The sequence below is a fragment of the Camelus ferus genome, chromosome 23 (genome assembly GCF_009834535.1).
Source record: "Camelus ferus isolate YT-003-E chromosome 23, BCGSAC_Cfer_1.0, whole genome shotgun sequence".
Classification (NCBI taxonomy): Eukaryota; Metazoa; Chordata; class Mammalia; order Artiodactyla; family Camelidae; genus Camelus; species Camelus ferus.
The window spans coordinates 32746177-32764312 of record NC_045718.1 but is presented as its reverse complement, the minus strand read 5'-3'; the positions used below and the strand labels follow the sequence as shown (position 1 = coordinate 32764312).

The 18136-nt window shown below is 47.2% G+C and overlaps 1 protein-coding gene across 2 annotated transcripts in view; it reads right to left on the bottom strand.

Moving 5' to 3' along the window:
- Nucleotides 1-13100, bottom strand: part of DUSP10 (dual specificity phosphatase 10) — a 37756-nt gene extending 24656 nt beyond the window's left edge. The window contains exons 1-3 of one of the 2 annotated variants that reach the window (XM_032466647.1): nt 12403-13100; nt 11748-12054; nt 9353-10206 (exon numbers count right to left, since the gene is read on the bottom strand). In XM_032466647.1, coding sequence (XP_032322538.1) covers nt 9353-10163 — 811 coding nt within the window. In that variant the 5' untranslated portion in view covers nt 10164-10206; nt 11748-12054; nt 12403-13100. The remainder of the gene's footprint in view (nt 1-9352; nt 10207-11747; nt 12055-12402) is intronic. The other variant, XM_006188143.3, reaches the window with a different exon arrangement.
- Between the last annotated feature and the right edge of the window lie 5036 nt (nt 13101-18136).

Sequence of the window (18136 nt, the reverse complement as noted above, 5' to 3'; positions counted from 1 at the left end):
GTGAAAACGCACCAAGCAGAGGCAGAAGCGGAAAAGCGCTCTGCCCGGTCTCTACCAGGCACCAGCTGAGTGACCTTGGACAAGTGCCTGGACCTCTCTGAGTCTCAGTCGCTCATATGCAGACTGGGGTGTTACCATGAAATGTCATGCTCTGATCACTGAGTCAGCGAGACAGCAAACATTTCATAAATGCTACAATTAATCATTGTAGTTTTCGAAAGTTTCTTTCACTGATTTCTCACTCTACTTCAAAGCCTTGGCTGTGACCAAACTTTGAAGTTTCCAAAAGCTGGGATATAATTCACGCTGAGCTCACTGGGAAGCCAGCTCTTCTCTGAAGACACGGAGTTGGTCACTCTTAGCACTGGAATTTTCAGTTGAGGAGATATGAGAAAATGGGGGGGAGGGGAAATTATTGTAACCTAGGGCAATCAGAGATAAAGGACAGTTAAAGCAACCCTAAGGCTGAGATACAACGCACACTTGTAAATAAGAATGTGGCCAGCCTAGAAAGAACTTGGGCTTTGAGATCCTTAGGTCTGGATTCCAATTCTTGTTCTGCAACTCACTGGTTAGTGATCTGGGGGAGAATCTTTAATCTGTTCCCCAGATTCTGTATCTGTAAAACTGAGCATCTCAAACCTCTCTCAAGCAGCTGCACTGAGAATTAAGTAAGACACATATGTGACAGCCCGATGCCCAGTGCATGGAAAGCATTCAATAGCTATTATTTTTTTCCCCAAACTCTCTGGCAAATAATTTTCTAATTTCAGGGATAATGGGTTGATCAGACTCAGAGTAGTTACATGTCATTAAATGGTGTTCCACTGTTCGATTAAAATATCATTTTATGAGAATCATTGGACCATTCTTAAAAATCTTATCATAAAAAAAATGTGCTGTTTAATGAGACTAGAAAAATAAAAATAAGACCCAAGAAAATATCCTCTGTCCCTTCAAGGAAACCCCCCTTAGAAGTCTGTCTCATCTTATTATTTTAAGAAGGAAGCAGACATTCTGTAATAATGGATGGTAGTAACTCACAGTCTTGAAACCTCGGACCCAAGACTCAAGTCCAGGAGCCAGAAGATATCCAGTCTCTCTGACTCTGAAAGCATCCCCTGCCCTCACAGTGTGCTGTTGCCTTTACTCCCTGGCTCCTCCTTTCTCTCCTCCCAATTTGTTTTTCTTTCCACTTGCCAGTAGCAACAGCTGGTGATGTTCAGCCCAGTGGTAGTGGACCTCGGGGCCATGAATCAAAGAACGTGGGATTATTTCTCCCGTAGAATAAGTATGAAGAATTAAAGAGTGGGCGATAATGTTCTGCTGCAAAGTGGTGACAGCCTCTTTACCCAGGGACACAAAATAAGATCAGTTGAGCTCATATCATAATGGGAGGACAGCCTGACACTGCCCCCTGGACCAGGCAATTTCATCTTTTTACTTGATGGAGAATTGAAAGGCAACAGATGCCTGACTGGGGGTCCAGTTGGTGGCAAGACAAAGAAAATGAAACCCTTTGTTGAAGCACTCAGGAAGAGCTTTGCTTTGCTTTTCTTTCCACGAAGTTCTAGTCTTGAGGTGCTGGTGGGAGAGACGAGTAGGCTTCACCACAAATAAAACATTAAGGCAATACAGATAATTTGGTGAATCTGCAAACCTTTTTTTCCCGTGAGCCACTTGTCCTCACTTTTTAAGTAATAATAGATGATACAGACATAAGCTGGTCAAAAAAAAAAAAAAAAAAAAAAAAAAGGATACTAAGGCCTTCCTCTCAGCACCTAGAGTCAGACTTCATAATTAGAAAGGGCATTACCTCAGCGTGAATATAAAATGTCTATTTCTATATGATCCACAATAAAACTCAGGCTGTGGTTCATACGCATCATTTTCTCTCCTCACCAATTTTTCTGAATTAGTGAGGTTATGTGACGTGAATGTCGAGTGTATGGAGACACAGGCACAGAAAATTTGCCTCAAAGTGACCCACATGGCTTAGGGGAAATATCACAGGCTTTGAAATGACAGACAGTTGTGTTTTCAAACCAGCCCTGTCCCTTAAAGTGGTTTTTAACTGTACTTGCAAATTCTTTTTTTTTTTCCCCTAAGCAGGCCAAAACTTTATCTTTGAAATACCACGTACAATGTTTGTTTGCTTAGCATGTCCCCTTTTCATAGAGAGCATGCAGGAAAAAATAAACACGGGTCTTACTCCTATCAGCAACATATCCCAAATTAGTGAGGTTCAAATTACAAAGTTCCACTCCAGTGCATGGAGGAGGTCTGTCAGCCGTGAGCTTCTGAGGCTGAGAGAAAAGGTGTACTTCCTTTTCCATTAAAAACCAATAAATAATAGTAATAAAAAAGAGAATGCTTATCAGATCAAGTTTTAGGAAAGAAATTCTGTTGGCCCATAAAGATGTGCTTAAAAGAGGCCAGACACTACCACGAAAGGTAAAAAGAAACGATAAAAATGCCAAATGTCACACAAACACGTACTTCCCAGGAGAATGAGATTTCCTGAAGATAAACCACTCCCTAAACAAGACCGTGTGGCAGAAGAGGACGAAGAGGCCAAACAGATACATCGTCTTCCAGGTGGAAAGAATCTGGGCTATTAGCTGGTCCGTATATGGTCCGTATATTCCAACGTTTACATTATAAGAGTCATGATGGTTGATGCCTCAGCCTGAGCACGGGTGCCTAGCACGTAGAAGGCATTCAATACTATTTGTTGAACAAATGAATGAATCTCCTGTACCCACAAGGCTGTACATCCGTGGAGACAAACCAACCAAAAAGTCCCTAGAAACCTGAGGCACTTGGGTACAGGAATGCATTTTAATAAATGTTTTCCAGTTCTTCCTTAAACCATTAAATTCCCTAGAAGATGAGACTGAATCGTCACTAGTATCTGTCCCATATTTCTAGGACCCAGGGAAATATCAGGACCAAGAGTTTGCTGGTTTCAAAAGATCTTAGACTTTAGGTCCTTATAGTTTGGGACTGAAATCTCAAAATTCAACAAAAAAGGTATCAATACACAAAATGATTGATTAAATATCTTATATTTGTATGCTACACACTAGTACTGTTATAATCAGATAATACACACACACACACACATCTATCGACCTAGCAAGACCTACTTTTGCACTAAGGCTCTAAAATTAATCATGCACGTGACCTCAGATGAGCGATCAACCTCTCCAGGCCCCATTTCTGTAACCGCAGAGTGAGAAGACTGGGCTAGGTGGATGGTTCCCAAAGTTAGAATCACCTGGGAGATCTAAAAGTCTTCATGCCCTGGTGGTACCCCTGACCAATTTAATCAGAATCTCTGGAGGTGGGCACTGAGCCTCCCAGGTTTGCAATTGCTCCAGGCGATTCCAAGGAGCAGCCTAGAGTGAAGACTCTTGGACTTACGTGACCTCTAATTCTTCCTCATCTAAAACCTGGGATTCTTGAGTTCAGAAAGGTGAGATGGCCCCTCCTGGATTAGAATTTCTGCCTGCCCCGCCAGTGCCACGCCCCCCACCCCACACACCGGCCACTGGTCGTGTACCCTTATCTACTTCCTCGAGTTAAACTGCCCAGGGACTGCAAACACACACATTTTTATACCCAAACTGCTCCCCAGCGATGCTGGGCCGGGGAAGCTCTGGCCGCTGACAGCACCAGGTCGGAGGTCCAAGGCCCGCGGCTAGCTCCTGAGCGCATGCGCACCACAAGGCTCCGTGGTAGTTTCTGCTCCTGGGATTTTTGTCAAACCTCCCTTCCCCGACCCCGCTTTTCTAATCTAAAAGCATTTTCTACCAGTGCTAGGAGAGGAGTTCCTTGAACTTGTCCTTGACAAGCCAGATGGGTAACTTCACTGATCTGAACTGGTGAGGACGAGTGGCTCATACTTAACCTGTTCCCACAGCACTGTGTTTAGAGTAACAGACACCCTCTTCCCTGCCCCCGCTCACTGATGGAAAGGGTTCTGAACGGGCCTGGGGGTAGGCGAGCAGAGCCCAGGGTCCTGATTTACAGAGGGCTATCTGCGTGCCAGATGGTCTGTTTACATTGTCTCAACTCATCCTGTGATGTTGGAAGTACCCCCTGATTTACGATGGAGAAAAACGGGCTGAGAGCAGTAACCCCAGTTGCTTAAGGACACCTCTAGTGGGTCTGGGGAAGAGCCTCGATTTCAGCTCAGGTGTAAGTGAGCTAAACTCCACGTCGCTGACCATGCAGTGAACAGGAAACAGACTCCTCACTTACATTTTAATTCGGAAGAAGAACGGTCCCTGCAAACACTCAGAGAGAGTAGAGGCAATGGGCGCCGGCTCAGGGAAAGGTTCAGACTGACTTAAATCAATGAGCAGGCCCTTCGGTGACTTCCCTCCTTTCCCCTTCACGTCTCATCTCATCGCAACTCCAAGCTTCCAGAACTTCTCAAAATGCAGCACACATCCCCCCCCTCCTTCCACCGACCCTTTTATAGTCAGACTACAATCCTTATTCCAAAAATAAATCAGCCTGATGAGAGGCCAGGAAAAGCAAAGCTTAGTAGTTTTATGCTTTCATTATTTAGTTATGGGGCATGAGTTGGACAGATTTATCATCACGTTTTTACAAATTCCCCTACAAATAAATAATTCTAGGATGGGCCCAAATTACTGCGCCCTCCTGACCCAACGTGTCTTTGTAATTACTTGGCATTCCAACTGTATCCTACTTAAATTAGGTAACAGTCACCAAGTTATTTTTAGGCCATAGCAGCGCACACACACACACACACACACACACAGTGCTACACCTAGCTTGTGATTTGTACTACTTTGGAAGAGGATCCAAAATTACACTTTCACTGCCACCATCATTCCTATTCCACCAACAATAGTAATAATATAAAGCTACATTTACTGAGTGTTTACCATGTATGAGGAACTGTTCTAGACACTTTGCACACATTAATTCATTTAATTCTGAAACTAACACTATGAGAGAGCTACTGTCATATCCTATTTTTGTAAAGGGGGAAGTAGGGAAGTAAAGGAAGAAGCAATTGCCCAAGGGCACACAGCTAATTAAGAAGGGAGCCAAGATGAGGACTCAGACAGGCTGGGTCCCAAGTCCTGCCTGAATGTCTCCACCATTGGCTACAAGGCTAATGTCATCACGTGTGGATGATATACAGAAGCTCAGAACAACAACATTAAATTTGTGACTTTAGATTCTGCCTTTATTTCACAGGTCTTTAAAAAAAAAAAAGAAAACTTCCTAACAGACAAGAGGAAGTCTCCCCACTCCCAACACACACACACACACACACACACACACACACACACACACACACAAAACAAAGCAGAATACAGAAAGGATATTTTTCCAGGATCTTGGATTTCTGAGCATGGCCATTCACTTTGTCGTCAAACTCGACATTGCCTACAAGCGTTAACTTCAGAATCTTTTTTGACTATAGGAAGATGTGCAATCTGGGTTGCTCATTTCTCAAGAGTTATGATGGAAAGTTTGAGAGCATAAAAATCTAACTCCCTACATTATGGAAACTTTGCTACATATCAGCCTCCTAAAGTGATGCTCTTTCCTCCCCCTCCCCCAGCCCCCTCCCCCCAATAAATGCCTCTGATACAGAGGCAGGCCTGTCAGAGGCTGCAGCAGCCAGTCTCTCTTTGTTTTGTGACAGCACAGAGCAGGTACAGGCACAAGCTCTGACATACCCATGTGGAAGGGGGAGCTACAGTCCCCCAGTCCCCCAAAGAGGTGCCTGGAAACCTTCCCCTCTGAGAGAGGGACACTTCTCCAGAGATCTGATCGCGACTTAGTTATAGTGGAATTCCAAGCTTGAAAAGCTCTCAGAAGTGGGCATGAAAATGTTGTCCATACTATAAATGATTCTCAGCCTTCTTCATTTGCAAACATTAAGTTTAAACATGAAAATTATTTAAATACAGTAAAATGTGGTCTATACTATGACATATTGCAACAACCATAAAAAGGAAGAGAAAGCAAATAGGGAAGATGTTAATAGTCATCGAATGTGATACGTATATGGGTACTCACTACACTCTTTTCTGCGTATTTGAAAAAATGTTACAATAAAATTTCAACGCATAGACTGTCTTTAAAGAGGAGGCAGGAGTAGAGTATGCTTTCCCACCTAGGTAAGTGATGAATTATTTCTCTGATCCCAGCCTTGCTGAAAAGAAAGGGAGCCTTATAAACATCATAACAAAGATGGTAGCCCTCATCGTGGAAAGCCCAGAATTGTCTCACCTCCTTATTCAGTTTGGTTAGAAATCACATTAAAAATCACCTTCGGGTAAAATGGATTGTAATTCTTTCAAAGGCTTTGCAAAGCTCTAAATATTTATTCCTTTGGATCATTTTTGCCAGTTTGAGTAGAAGCACCGGCCTGATGCCATTTATTCTTCAGAAGATGAGAATAAAAGACAGATTCAGACATAGGTCACAACGGGGAGGGGACTGTAAATTAGAACAGTAACTTAATCCCAGGGGCTTCTGTGCCTCTGATCAGTTTCTTCCCAACCTGACACAGCATTACTAAAATGGGATCTGAGCAGCCGTTCTACTTGACAGGCAGCACCAAAAATGGAGAACGTGGCATTGAAACAGGGGCACATAAAACTTGGACAGGGAGGGTAGCAACCAGTGTTTACAAACATAAACCAGAGAATCAGATGGGTTAGCCATAAATTACCCAAGATTGTACTGAAATATCTGAAAATAAATTAAGGAACCTTAGAAGTCTCTACCTTTGATTCTAACCATCCCCACCACTATATCTTGCCTGCAAAAATCACTCATTCCAAAATGGTACCATTCCCACTCTTGCTAAAATAAAATCTTACATCACCAAGGGAGGGGATTACTAAAATAGACCCTCAGCAGAGAAGCCAGACTAGAATGGTCTGCTTGACCCACTCAAGAACCTAGGAGAAGTTGCTGGCCATGCCTTCTGAAAGATGCCCACCCATCCTTCACCACAATGGTGCTATGGTATTAACCTTTGGTTTCCCCAGAGGAAAGGGTAGGTAGGGGCATTCTAACATTGATCTCTTTTCCTTCTTTCCCAGCATGGTCCCAACTTGAGGCTATTCCCCCAAAAGAGATCACGATACTAATGAGAGAAATAATAAATGAATTAGATTACAGACCCCTTTGTTCCTGAACTACACGTCTTCAACCCAATTCCCAGATAACTGAAGAAAGACTCCCACCCCCACCCAAACTACAAAGAATCCAACCTCCACCACCGGCGTGTCTTCCAGGTCGACCGCCGCTGTGTCTCACCAACCCGAAAATGATCAGCCCGAACGGCGGCCGCCCAGGGCGCCCAGTGGTGAGGTCAGCAGCAGGCCCGGCCCCGCCCCATGGAGGCAGTCTTACTGACACTGAGGAGTAAGTGCAGGCTGCCCAGACTCTCAGCTGCATCCACGGGAGGGGGGGGGGGGGAAGGAACCCTACTTTGATCAGTAACACCTAGGAGATTCATTTCCCAGAAATTGACAAGCCACTCCCACATGCAACAATGCCCACTGCAAAGCAGAGGGTGGGGTCTACAAGTCCTCCCAATCGCCCTCGTGTTCAAGTCCAGGGTCATCCTCCTTTGTATTGCTTGATGCCTGTCCGCAGGTCACACAGACACGAAAGGCCTGCTTCTGCTCAACACCATCTACTCTACGTGAGCAAAGAGACTACCCTTAAGACCACTGGTTGTCCCTCTCTTGGCTCCCCAAGACAGATGACTACAAAAGAGAAGTTTGTAGGCTGTATTTTCTCATCTCAAATAGATAAGACAAGCCAAGATAACAGTGACAGAACACTAGCTGGGTAACCCAACTGGGAAGGCAAACAAGGATATAAAATGATAAAATACAGAGGTACACAGAGGAAATCTGACAGTCTGAAGTCAGATCCATAACCCATCAACAACAACAAAAAGTGACTGGGTGCTGCTGGAACCCTCTGGATGCCACTTCCGTCATGTTCTCCTTTCCCTCGGAGCCCACCAGCCCCAAGGAAAGCTGCACCTTTGTGTGGGCTGAGCCCGATGAGAGCAAGCTGGGAGGCAGTGACGGTGGGCGGGCAGGATGATAGCAAAGAAATTCTGAACCATATTTCTAAGAACACTGCTTAATCCAAGGCAGAATGCATCGCTGGGAAGAAGAGAAGAAGGATGGCAGAGCTGGCCCACCCTGACTAATGACTATTTTGCCCACCCCAATGGCTTGTTGCAATTTAAATACTCAAGGCATTCAAAGGAACCCAGCCATGCCTTGGGTCAACACGCTTCAGGAGACTGGCTAGCGAGGTGGCCCCAGCTGGGTGCCTTGGCTCAAAATACAAGAGAAAAGAAGAAAGAAGTTGACTATCTCTCACTACCACCACCACCACCCTACAGAAGACACCAAACAGGAAAAGTGATGTGCAGGGTCCCAACGGATGACATCAGAGGACAAGGAGGCGCACCAGGAATGGGCACAGGACGAGGGCTCCTCTGCTCGTTTCGGCAGCAGTGTGCAGAAGGAGCTCAGAGAACAGCGGGAAGTTCATTCCTCCCACCAGTGCTCAGCAACTCCGACCTCCCAGTTATTCTGCGCTCCGTGTCCTGGGGCAAGTGGCCCACCCCCCATCTCAGGAGGAGCCGTGATGCTACTGGTTGTCAGGTGAGGCCGGAAGGAATCATAGGTTGGGGAGTATTTCATAAAAGGGACTGTCCCTTGGAGCTTTGACAGAGGAACGGATGTTTGGGGTGAACTGATACTTTCTGAGGAGACTGAGAATAAGGATCTCTGCCCTTCTTGAAAGTCACTTTATAAGTCATAGATCATCCCAGCTATTCAGAGAGGTGAGAAAGAGGAAGAATTCCCACAGAAAGAAGTGGCACTTGTCAGTTTACTTGCTGTTCACCAGGGTTGCTGTTTCCTCCATGCCATCAGCCTTGGCTAAGTCTGAGAGACAAGAACTTTCCAACGAGTTATGGATGGGAAGAGAGCTACCAGACCAGGCATGACGGGAGAGGCCGTCTGGTGTCATAAAGCCCCTTTTTAGAAAGAAGAGAAAACTGTCTCTGAGAGGGGACGTGACAAGCCCAACTAGACGGGAGCCCAGGTCTTCTGGCTTTCCGTCCACTGTAGGAGTCTCTCTCCCTACATTCAGATAATTAAGAAAAGGCATGGAAGGGAAGTCGAGAAGAAGAAAGTCAGTTCTGGTCTTGTGCAGCCCGGGGGAAGGAGAATGCTGGTACTTGTACGAGAAAACCCAGAGTGACCCCGGATGCATCAGGACTGTGCTGGGGGTGGGGGCGCGGGGGCATTACCTTTCAACACCAGAGGTTCTTTGCCTTCTCTCTTCAGGGACTCGAGAACTATGTGAAGTGGCTGGGAGGGCATCACTCGGCTCGGCTCATTGGTATTCTCATCATAAACTATAATTTCTTTGGAAAAGATCCTCTTGAAAGAGTCCTTGCCTTCCCTACAGGAAATCAAGTCTAGGACAGTGATCTTGCCCTGCTGTAGTCTCCGCCGGCTGATCTTGTCGGCACAGTTAACGTGGACAGCTCCTTGGATGTGGCTCTTGTTGTACTCCATGAAGGGCCGGCAGTCAATGATGATGGGGCCCTGGCTCGGCAGGTGACTCTTGCTGCATTTGGTCATCTTCTTTGCCAAGTCATTGGGGTAGATTATTTTGATGCTGGCTAGCTGTTTGGGGGTCCCTGACACGGGGCTGCCCACCCCACCTGATGGACTTAGAGAGCCTGCATTCTCACTGTTGTTGACCATCTGGTTGGCAGAGCAGGTGGTAGAGGTTCCAATGGCGGTGGTGGCGGTGCCAGCGGCAATGGCTTGGGTTTGGGCCTGATTGTCCTTGTCGTAGGTGGCCACAGTGCAGCAGCTGGCACTGCTGCATCCACAATTCAGGGAGCGGGCAGAGCCGCTGGATGAGGGCATATACGTCAGATTCGCAGCCTTTAGGGACACAACGGTGGTGGTGATGACAGAAGGATGGCTGGTACTGCCGGGGGCGGCAGAGCCAAGGTAGCTAGAGTCTAAACAAAGGTTGAGATCCTGAGGTCGTACGGGCCTAGACAGTGCCACCACTACCCTGTCGTCTAAAGGAGACGGAGGCATGAGGAGGCTGAAAACTGGCAATTCAAGAAGAACTCAAGACAGTCTGTAAAGAAGGGGAGGGGGAAAGAAAGAATCAAGTCACGTGACACAAAAGGCAGTCGAATCCAATCCCTAGGAAAGGCCTTTGCGCCCCTCTGAGCAAAGTCCTCCTGAGAGCCCTTTATCCTGCCACTCTCGGAGCTTGAACCTCACGGCTACGGAGTCAAAGAGGATGTCAACCTGAGGACCCCCACTGCTTGCTGAGTCTAAGGTGAGGTGCAAAGTCCATGCAAATGTGGATGAACAACCTTTCATGGACCTACATCAAAGTACAGCCTTAGAGAAGGTAAACACACACAGATTTAGAAAAGCTGGAGGCAGAAGGGAAGGTTCATAAGAGGCATCTCTGCAGGGCCTCATCTCCTGGGCAGAAGTATACTGCAACCACTCGAGAAAGACCCATGCATCCACCTGTGCATACTTTCTGTGTAATTCCGTCACCCACTGCAAAGGCAAAGGAATGACCAAGAGCACTGGCATGGCTCACGGGAATATACAGTAGCTAAATATACATCAGGGGCAGTTGTCAACTTTCTTCACGTCAAAATGAAAGCATCCCCCTAAGTGACTCTCTTTAACTACAAGCTAGTCTTACTTTCCATTCTACTGAGTCCTTTGAAAAGCACAGCAGAGTCATATTTAAACCGCCCATGTTTCCTACTAGCCTCTTATACATTAATTTGCATTTCCTCTTTCGTTACAAACCGGTCTCCTAAAATGAAGCCTCAAGCCAAGGAGCCAGGTCTGGAAATCGCAACCCTGGCAGATCCATCACCCTTTGCTCCCTTGCCGCACCACCCCCTCCCTCCACTCCTGCCTTTAAGGAAAAGACCATTTCAACTCTCCTCCCTGCTTCTTTTCCCCATGGGCACAGACTGTGCATCCTTCTCTCAATGGGAGGCAGCAGCTAAGCATAATATTTCAGTCTCACACAGATACGCCTCCCTTTCAAGAGGATGGATTCATTAAGAAGACTTCCCAATTAGCCCGTCCCTGTGGGAAGTAAAGAGTTGCCCATCGGGTCCACCTCCTGTCTCACGAGAGGGCGCCTGCAAAGGGACAGTTCCTTCCTCCCCATAGGCACAGGGGCACTCCACACTTGGGCCCTGCTGGCTCCTCTCCTATTAGACATACACCCAGAAAAGAAACCAAACCCCTTGCAAGAGTCACTCATCTAAACGAACTTTAAGAGCTGCCTGGAAAAAAATGTCATCGAATATCCATCTACACACACGACTGTCACCATTCTCTGACACACAGCCTAAGTGGCACAGGCAGAATCCACACACTGGCACACACATAGGGGCACACACCTCTCACATCCACAGATCCCCACCAACGTGGCTTTCTCTCACCCACCTTTGGATGGGCGAGAAGGATCCAACCCCTTCCCTCCCTCCTTCCCTCTTTTCTTCCCTGCCGAGCTTCCTCCCTTGCCCTCCCTCCCTCCCTTGCGTAGTATTTTTTGAAGAGCAAGTACTATTCCAGAAGCTATAACTGTTTCCCAGCTGGACCAAGCGCTGAAAGTCTTTGCTATTGTGTTACCTGGTAGGGTATGTTCCAGGATCAACAGTCCATTTCCTTTGAGAGGGACGCAGAAGCCTGTTCTCGGAGACACAAGCTGGGACCCCCACATCCACACGGAGTGCGCGCGCGCGCGCACACACACACACACACACAGACACAGACACACACACACATGGAGTGTATAAAGAGCTCTGCATCCCTGCAGCAGAGGGTCGGGCGTATATATTGCCCGTGAAACCGTCCAGATTGGCCCAGGAAACCTCCCAGAGAAAAACTGAGCTATCCCCTCTCCCTCGCTAGTCGTCCTTCCACCTCTAGTCAGGGGCTGGAAAGAAAATTAAGTGGTTAGAGAATGCTCCTTCCCTACTCCTGGGGCACTTAAAATCTCCCTTCGCAACATAGCGTACTAACAAGCCCCGGACATTTAAAACTGCCGCAAAGCATCCCAACAAACCTCATTTTTTCTTCGCCCCAATCCAAGTAGACTGCAGAGAGAGTAAACGCACAGGGCAGCGGGAGCCAATAGCCAGAACCCTATAACCTCACCTGCTGTGGCTCCTCCGTGAGCATCGCAACACACACACACACACACACACACACACACACACACACACACACCCCACCGCCTTACACTCCCGGGCTCTCAGGAGTAGCCGCGGTGACTTCCACTTACTTCATAAATAAGTGTAACCCTCCACCATCTGGCGCTCCTCTTCAGCTATGGAGTCGCACACTCAGCCCTCATTCACTTGGCTTCATTGATCCCCAGCAGCAACATAGTTACTTTCTCTTTTGCTACACTGTAAATGTACGGTTCTGAGGGGGCGGGCCGGCGACCGACCGACGGCGCGTTGGGCCAATAGAAACCCGAAGAAAGCTGACCGCTACTTCGCAGGAGCCCGCGACCAATAGGCGTCCGGAGGGGGCGGAGAAGGGGCGTGGCCTTGTCTTTTTAAGGAGGGCTTATCCGACGCCGCTTTGGGTCTTCAGTGTTATAACACGGGCGGTGATGTCATTGGCAACCAATCAAAAACTTAAAAGGGCCAACTGGGGCCCGCGCGGAGCAGCTGCTCTCTATTTACATGTAAACCGAACCAGCAGGATGCAGTTAACCCTTTCCGGAGCTGAATTGTCAATGGGCTGGACTCGCCGCTCCGGCTGAAACTGACTCTGCCCACTTGGCGGGATCCCCCTACACTCCTTCATCCGGAAACAGACCACGCAATTTATTTTCCCTTCTTATTCTGGACGGATAAGCAAACGTGTTGGAGTAACTTTTTAAAGGCAAGAGGCAACAAGAATAATCACTGCCCCCAGTGGGAAAAACAGGTTTTCCGAGTCGCTCGAGGTGACTTGATAAATCCCAACTCCACATTCACTGACGTCGCCGAACCGCCTGTTTCGGGACGGACGTGGGCGCGCTGCCGGGGGCATCGCTTCTTCTCGCGTCCGGGGCCCGGGGCCACGCAGTAGAGACCTGGGCTCCCGCTCCGCTGGCGAGTCGGCCGTTCGTCCACTGGCAGTGAGGCCCGGCCAGCCTCGCGGCGGCCCACGTCCTCTGGGCGGCCCCGCTCGGCCCTGCGCCGCCAGGAAGCGTCGGCCGCCCGCCCGCAGATGTCGCTGCCCCTCCGGCTGCCCTACTGCTACCCGGAGTGGCGGTGGCGTGGCGCCCTCTGGCTCGCCTACATCTGCCCCCCGGTCACGCCCCCGCTTCCCTCGCCTGCCTCCCGGGGCTCGACCCGGAGCACCAAGGCAGCACGGAGGAGGGCTGCTCGGAGGCGGTGCCCCTGGGCCCAGGCCAGAAGCTATAGGGAGTGCGCCTCGAGGGGCGGCACGGGCGCCACCCCGTAGGCCCGGCGTCCCCCGTGCTCGCCTTGCGCCCGCCACGCGCGAGGGCCGGGTCCCCTGCTCGCCGGCGCCCCCTCTCCCACGCCGCAGGCAGGGGCCCCGCGCCGCGCCCGCCGCGTCCCGAAGAACCGCAAGCCACCGGCCCGCAGCCCCACTGCCCCGCGCTCCTCGGCTGTCGCCCGCCACCCGTAGGGCCCTTGTCAGCGGAGGACCGCCAGCCCCGGAGCTTCTGGAACAGCAGCGGCTGGCGGAAAGGAACCGGAGCTGAGTGTAAATAATCAGACTGAGTGTGACCAGCCGAGTGTCTTGGAGGAGGCTCCTCCCCTCTGGGTTCTCTCGACTTCGCCGCAGGAGTGGTCGCGGGGCGAGGCGTTCACCGGAGCAGAAGGAGGCTGGAGCGGGGGTGGGCCGAGCTCTCCTGCGCATCGTCAGGAAAATATCAGGGAAACTGCAGGAAAGTCTTGGGGTACGAACAGAAGTGGAGATGGGGAGACGAACTGCAGAGAGTTTGAAGAACCCTAAAGGAATAGGGCTTTTACACCCCACCCCTCCCGTTCTATCTCAGAGAGGCAAGGGCGAAAGAGTGCAATAATTCCAGTGAAGTAATACATATGAGCACCGTAGAATGTTTGGCTATGATTCTCTCTTACCAGACTGAAGGTGTTAAGAGCCATACTTCGGGCTCCAAGCCTGATAAGCAAGCTAATGGCAGCGACGACATAGTCATATAATCGCTTTAAGTGCAGACCTGAAATCTGAAGATGCCAAACCTTGGTCGGCTAGCCAGCTATGCTCAATGAGCTGAGAGATCCCTTTAGGTGTATATATATGTATATACATACATATATACACACACATACATACATACATGCACAGCCCAGGTTTCACAACAGTGTTTCAAACAGAAATAAATGCATACAATCATCTTTAACAGCAAAGGAGTTTTGTAGCTCCACTCACACATCAACACACACACACACTACCCCTTAATGATAACTAATGAGAGGTTAGGGCACATCATTTGGACCTTACACCTTTGGGGATCAGCACGTCCTGGCCAGGAAAGGTGGGTTCTGGTAACTTCCACAGAAATCAGAAAAAAAACTTCCCAGAGGGTCAACCCTGGAGCTTTAACAGCTTGCCTTTTCCTAACCATAGATAATTATTGAAAAACATCCACTGACTCAAGGTTGGAGAGCTCTGGATATGTCTTGATTCTGACCCTCATCTGTTGTATCTGTTCATCCAAAGGCACTGGCTTTATTTATTCATGCTGTAAAATAGTAATAACCCAGCTCAGGAGAAAAAGTAAAAAGTTCTGGTGCAAGAACTCGGGGTGGGGGAAGAAAGGATTCTCTGCTGATAAAAAAGCATTCGGTAAAGGAAGCAGTGTCTTTGCTTCAGGAAATGGGGTGCCTGTATTTAAAGGTACTGAAGATCTATAAATTATGAACTCATTGCTAATGCCTCAGTATCTAAGCCCAAACAAAGTAAGAATTTATACAATTGCAGAATAGTTAACAGCCTTCTCTACAAGGCCCAAAAGAGGAAACTAACTACAAAAAGAATTGTAACTCATTTAATGAGATGATTATTTTATTATAGTTTCAAACTAGTGGATTATTATAATTTAGTTGACTAAAAATCTAAGCCATCCAGGCTGAAAAATTGGGAAAGATGGCAAAATCCCTCATCATTTATCAAGACTGAAACATGGAATAAACATGTTCTTAACATATGCAAAGATATAATTATTTTTTAAATTAAGCATCTCTAAATGTATAGTTTAAATTCAAATTATAGTGGTAGAAAAAACAGGTTACAGGTGGATTTTTTTTAATCACTACTTTTCTAGGCTTCTTTTGTATAAAAAGAGGTGATTTTGTTCCATCTTTTTGAGTCACAAATGTGGAAATACTATCTGAAGTACTACCCTTAGATTTAAATTAGCAATATCAGCCAGCCAATGATTATGAAACTGATCTGGATACAAATAACCAGCAAAGCCTTAATGTTCAGTTTTAGTCCCAAAGAAACAATGATACCTCTTTACTGTACTTGAGTGTCCTAACATAATTGTACCGAGCCATTTCTTTGTTCCTACAAACAAACAGCACAAGAAAAATATTGATCGTTCCTTTCAGTGCAAAGCACTGTGTGTTAAAGCAAAAAGGTGAAGATATCTTAAGCCAACATGAGAGACATAATATAATTAAGCCTGAACAAACGTATTAAATGACTGTGCACCTGAATGGTTAAATGTGTGAGGTAATGGCAGAGGGTAGGGACTAGGTAAGAGCCAGATTTTGGGAATAATACTCAAGGTCAAAGTGGATTCCTGGGGGTACTGGAAGTAAGGCAGAGAAAGGCTTACAGAAAATTTAGAAATAAAAAATTGCAGGATAAAGTGATGTTAAAGCAGCAAGAAGTGGGGAGTGAACTGAGGGATAGAAAAGTGAGGGATTGAGCAGTTGAGGTCGCCGAAGCCGGCCTGTTGAGACATCCTGTGACACCTCCAGACCTTAAGAGAGGCTGATGAAAAGGATCCTCTGAAAGAGGGGGCCCCTGCAGTGCTTGTGGGTTGATGGAAACAGACAGGACCATCCATGTGTCTCACTGTCGTGAGTCTGAATGCAGGAGGCCTGCAGGTCTTTCCCTTTCAATTCATGGGTAGGGGGCACTTGTGACTCAGGAAAAGGCTCTGAGCCATTTAAGGTTCTGTGTCTGTGTGTTGCGGTGTGGTAGCCCCTTACCTGTGATGACTGAATACTTGACATGTGGCAGATCTGAATTGGAATGTGCTGTAAGTTTAAAACACTCTCTGGGTTTTGAAAACTTTATATAAAAATGTAAGCTATCTTAGATACTTTTGTATCGATTGCCTATTGAATTATTTATACTTTCGGTATGTTGGATGAAATCAAATACGTGAATGAAATTAATTTTACTTCTTTCTTTTTATTTATTCTTAGACTATGTTAGAAAATTTTTCGTAACTTAGGCAGTTTACATATTTCCACTGGACAGTGCTCTTCGAGAGCCTGTAATTGCTCCTTTGATTTGAGGTCACTTTGGTGCCAAAGGCACAAAAACCACAGAATGTTAGACCCAGAGGGGACTTCAGAGTTTATCGAGGCCAGTGGTTTTCAAACTGTGTTATGATGAGCCAGAAGAGGGGAATGCAATGCAAGTAGGGGTGATTGAAGAGGGAGCAGCAGTGGCTGGTGGAGCCCTGAGCCCCACCCCCGGTGCCACACACACTTGAGGTGTATATAGTTTATTCCTGAAACTCCGAAGTAAGATTTCGTTTGAAGAAAACATTCTGGTTGTTTTATTTGTTCTATTTTTTTTTTAAACCTGGTCCATCCTTTTACCTGAAACCAATCTGAGGCCCAGAGAATGGAGAGGGCATGGTCAATACCATGCTTACCTCAAGACTTGACCTCAGCCCTCATTTCAAAATCCAGCCTGGCAGTAGAGGAGATGACTGACAGTTGGCATGGGGGAATTAAGCAGCTCTCTGTCTCAACTGCAGTGAGAGATCCCCTTTCCAGGCAGTTAGTTTTTCCTTCCCCTCCACTCAACTCCCCCCAACCCCCCACGCCCATTTATGGCCTCACAAAAGCTTTTGTCAAAAGAGAATTCTGACTAGGCCCAAGTGTGTGGCCCCTCTACACCAACTTCTTTCCTTATGGAAACAACAAACAAAAATGCACTCTGTGGCCCTAGGTCTCCAGCAATGCTCTGCTTTGCAGTGGATGGTCTATTATTATTATGTGTTGCTACATCAAAGCCTTGACATTTTCCCCTTTTGCCAAGCTGAGCAATCATTTTCTCATTCGGAAACGCCTGCAGACCCACACTCACTCAGCCCCAGAAGGCTGCATCAGACTGTGTTGTGTATGTTGCGGGGTGCAAAGATGAAAGGTAAACATGCACCCCAAGCATTCCTGTACCCCGTTAGGACTCGTTTCAGGTCTAGCAGGAAATAACTAATCTAACCTTCTCAGCATCTCCTAGTAGGTTAAGACCCACTGCTTCTGGATATTACAAGTTCCCTTTAGATGACCAAGTGTGCCGTAATGTGCCTTCTTTCCTTTACAATTAAACATTGACTGAATTGATTCTAAAGATTCAGCACTTGGGGGGAAAAAGTGACCACACATAGCATTTATCAGCGTTTTGCTTGGTGCCAAGCGCTGTGGAAAGCCATGCAGTGTATTAACTCATTTCAGTCTTCCCATCCACATTGATGCCATAAGTAGGTACTTTATTTTTTGGTCTTAATTCAAAGATGAGGAAACAGAAATGCAGACGGATTAAGTAATCTGCCCCAAGTCACACAGCTGGAAAGCAGCAGAGACAACATTGGAACCCAGACAATCCGGCACCAGAGCATCTGCTTTTAAACATTATGTGTTATTTAATTCACGGTCTTTGTGATTTTATAAACTTCTATCATATCCCCCTCAGCCTCCAGGCTTCCAGGATGTTTCTAATTGCCTCTTCAGAAGAATTCGCTGTTTTTTCCTCTACTTTCTCCCGAACGTCTGTTATGT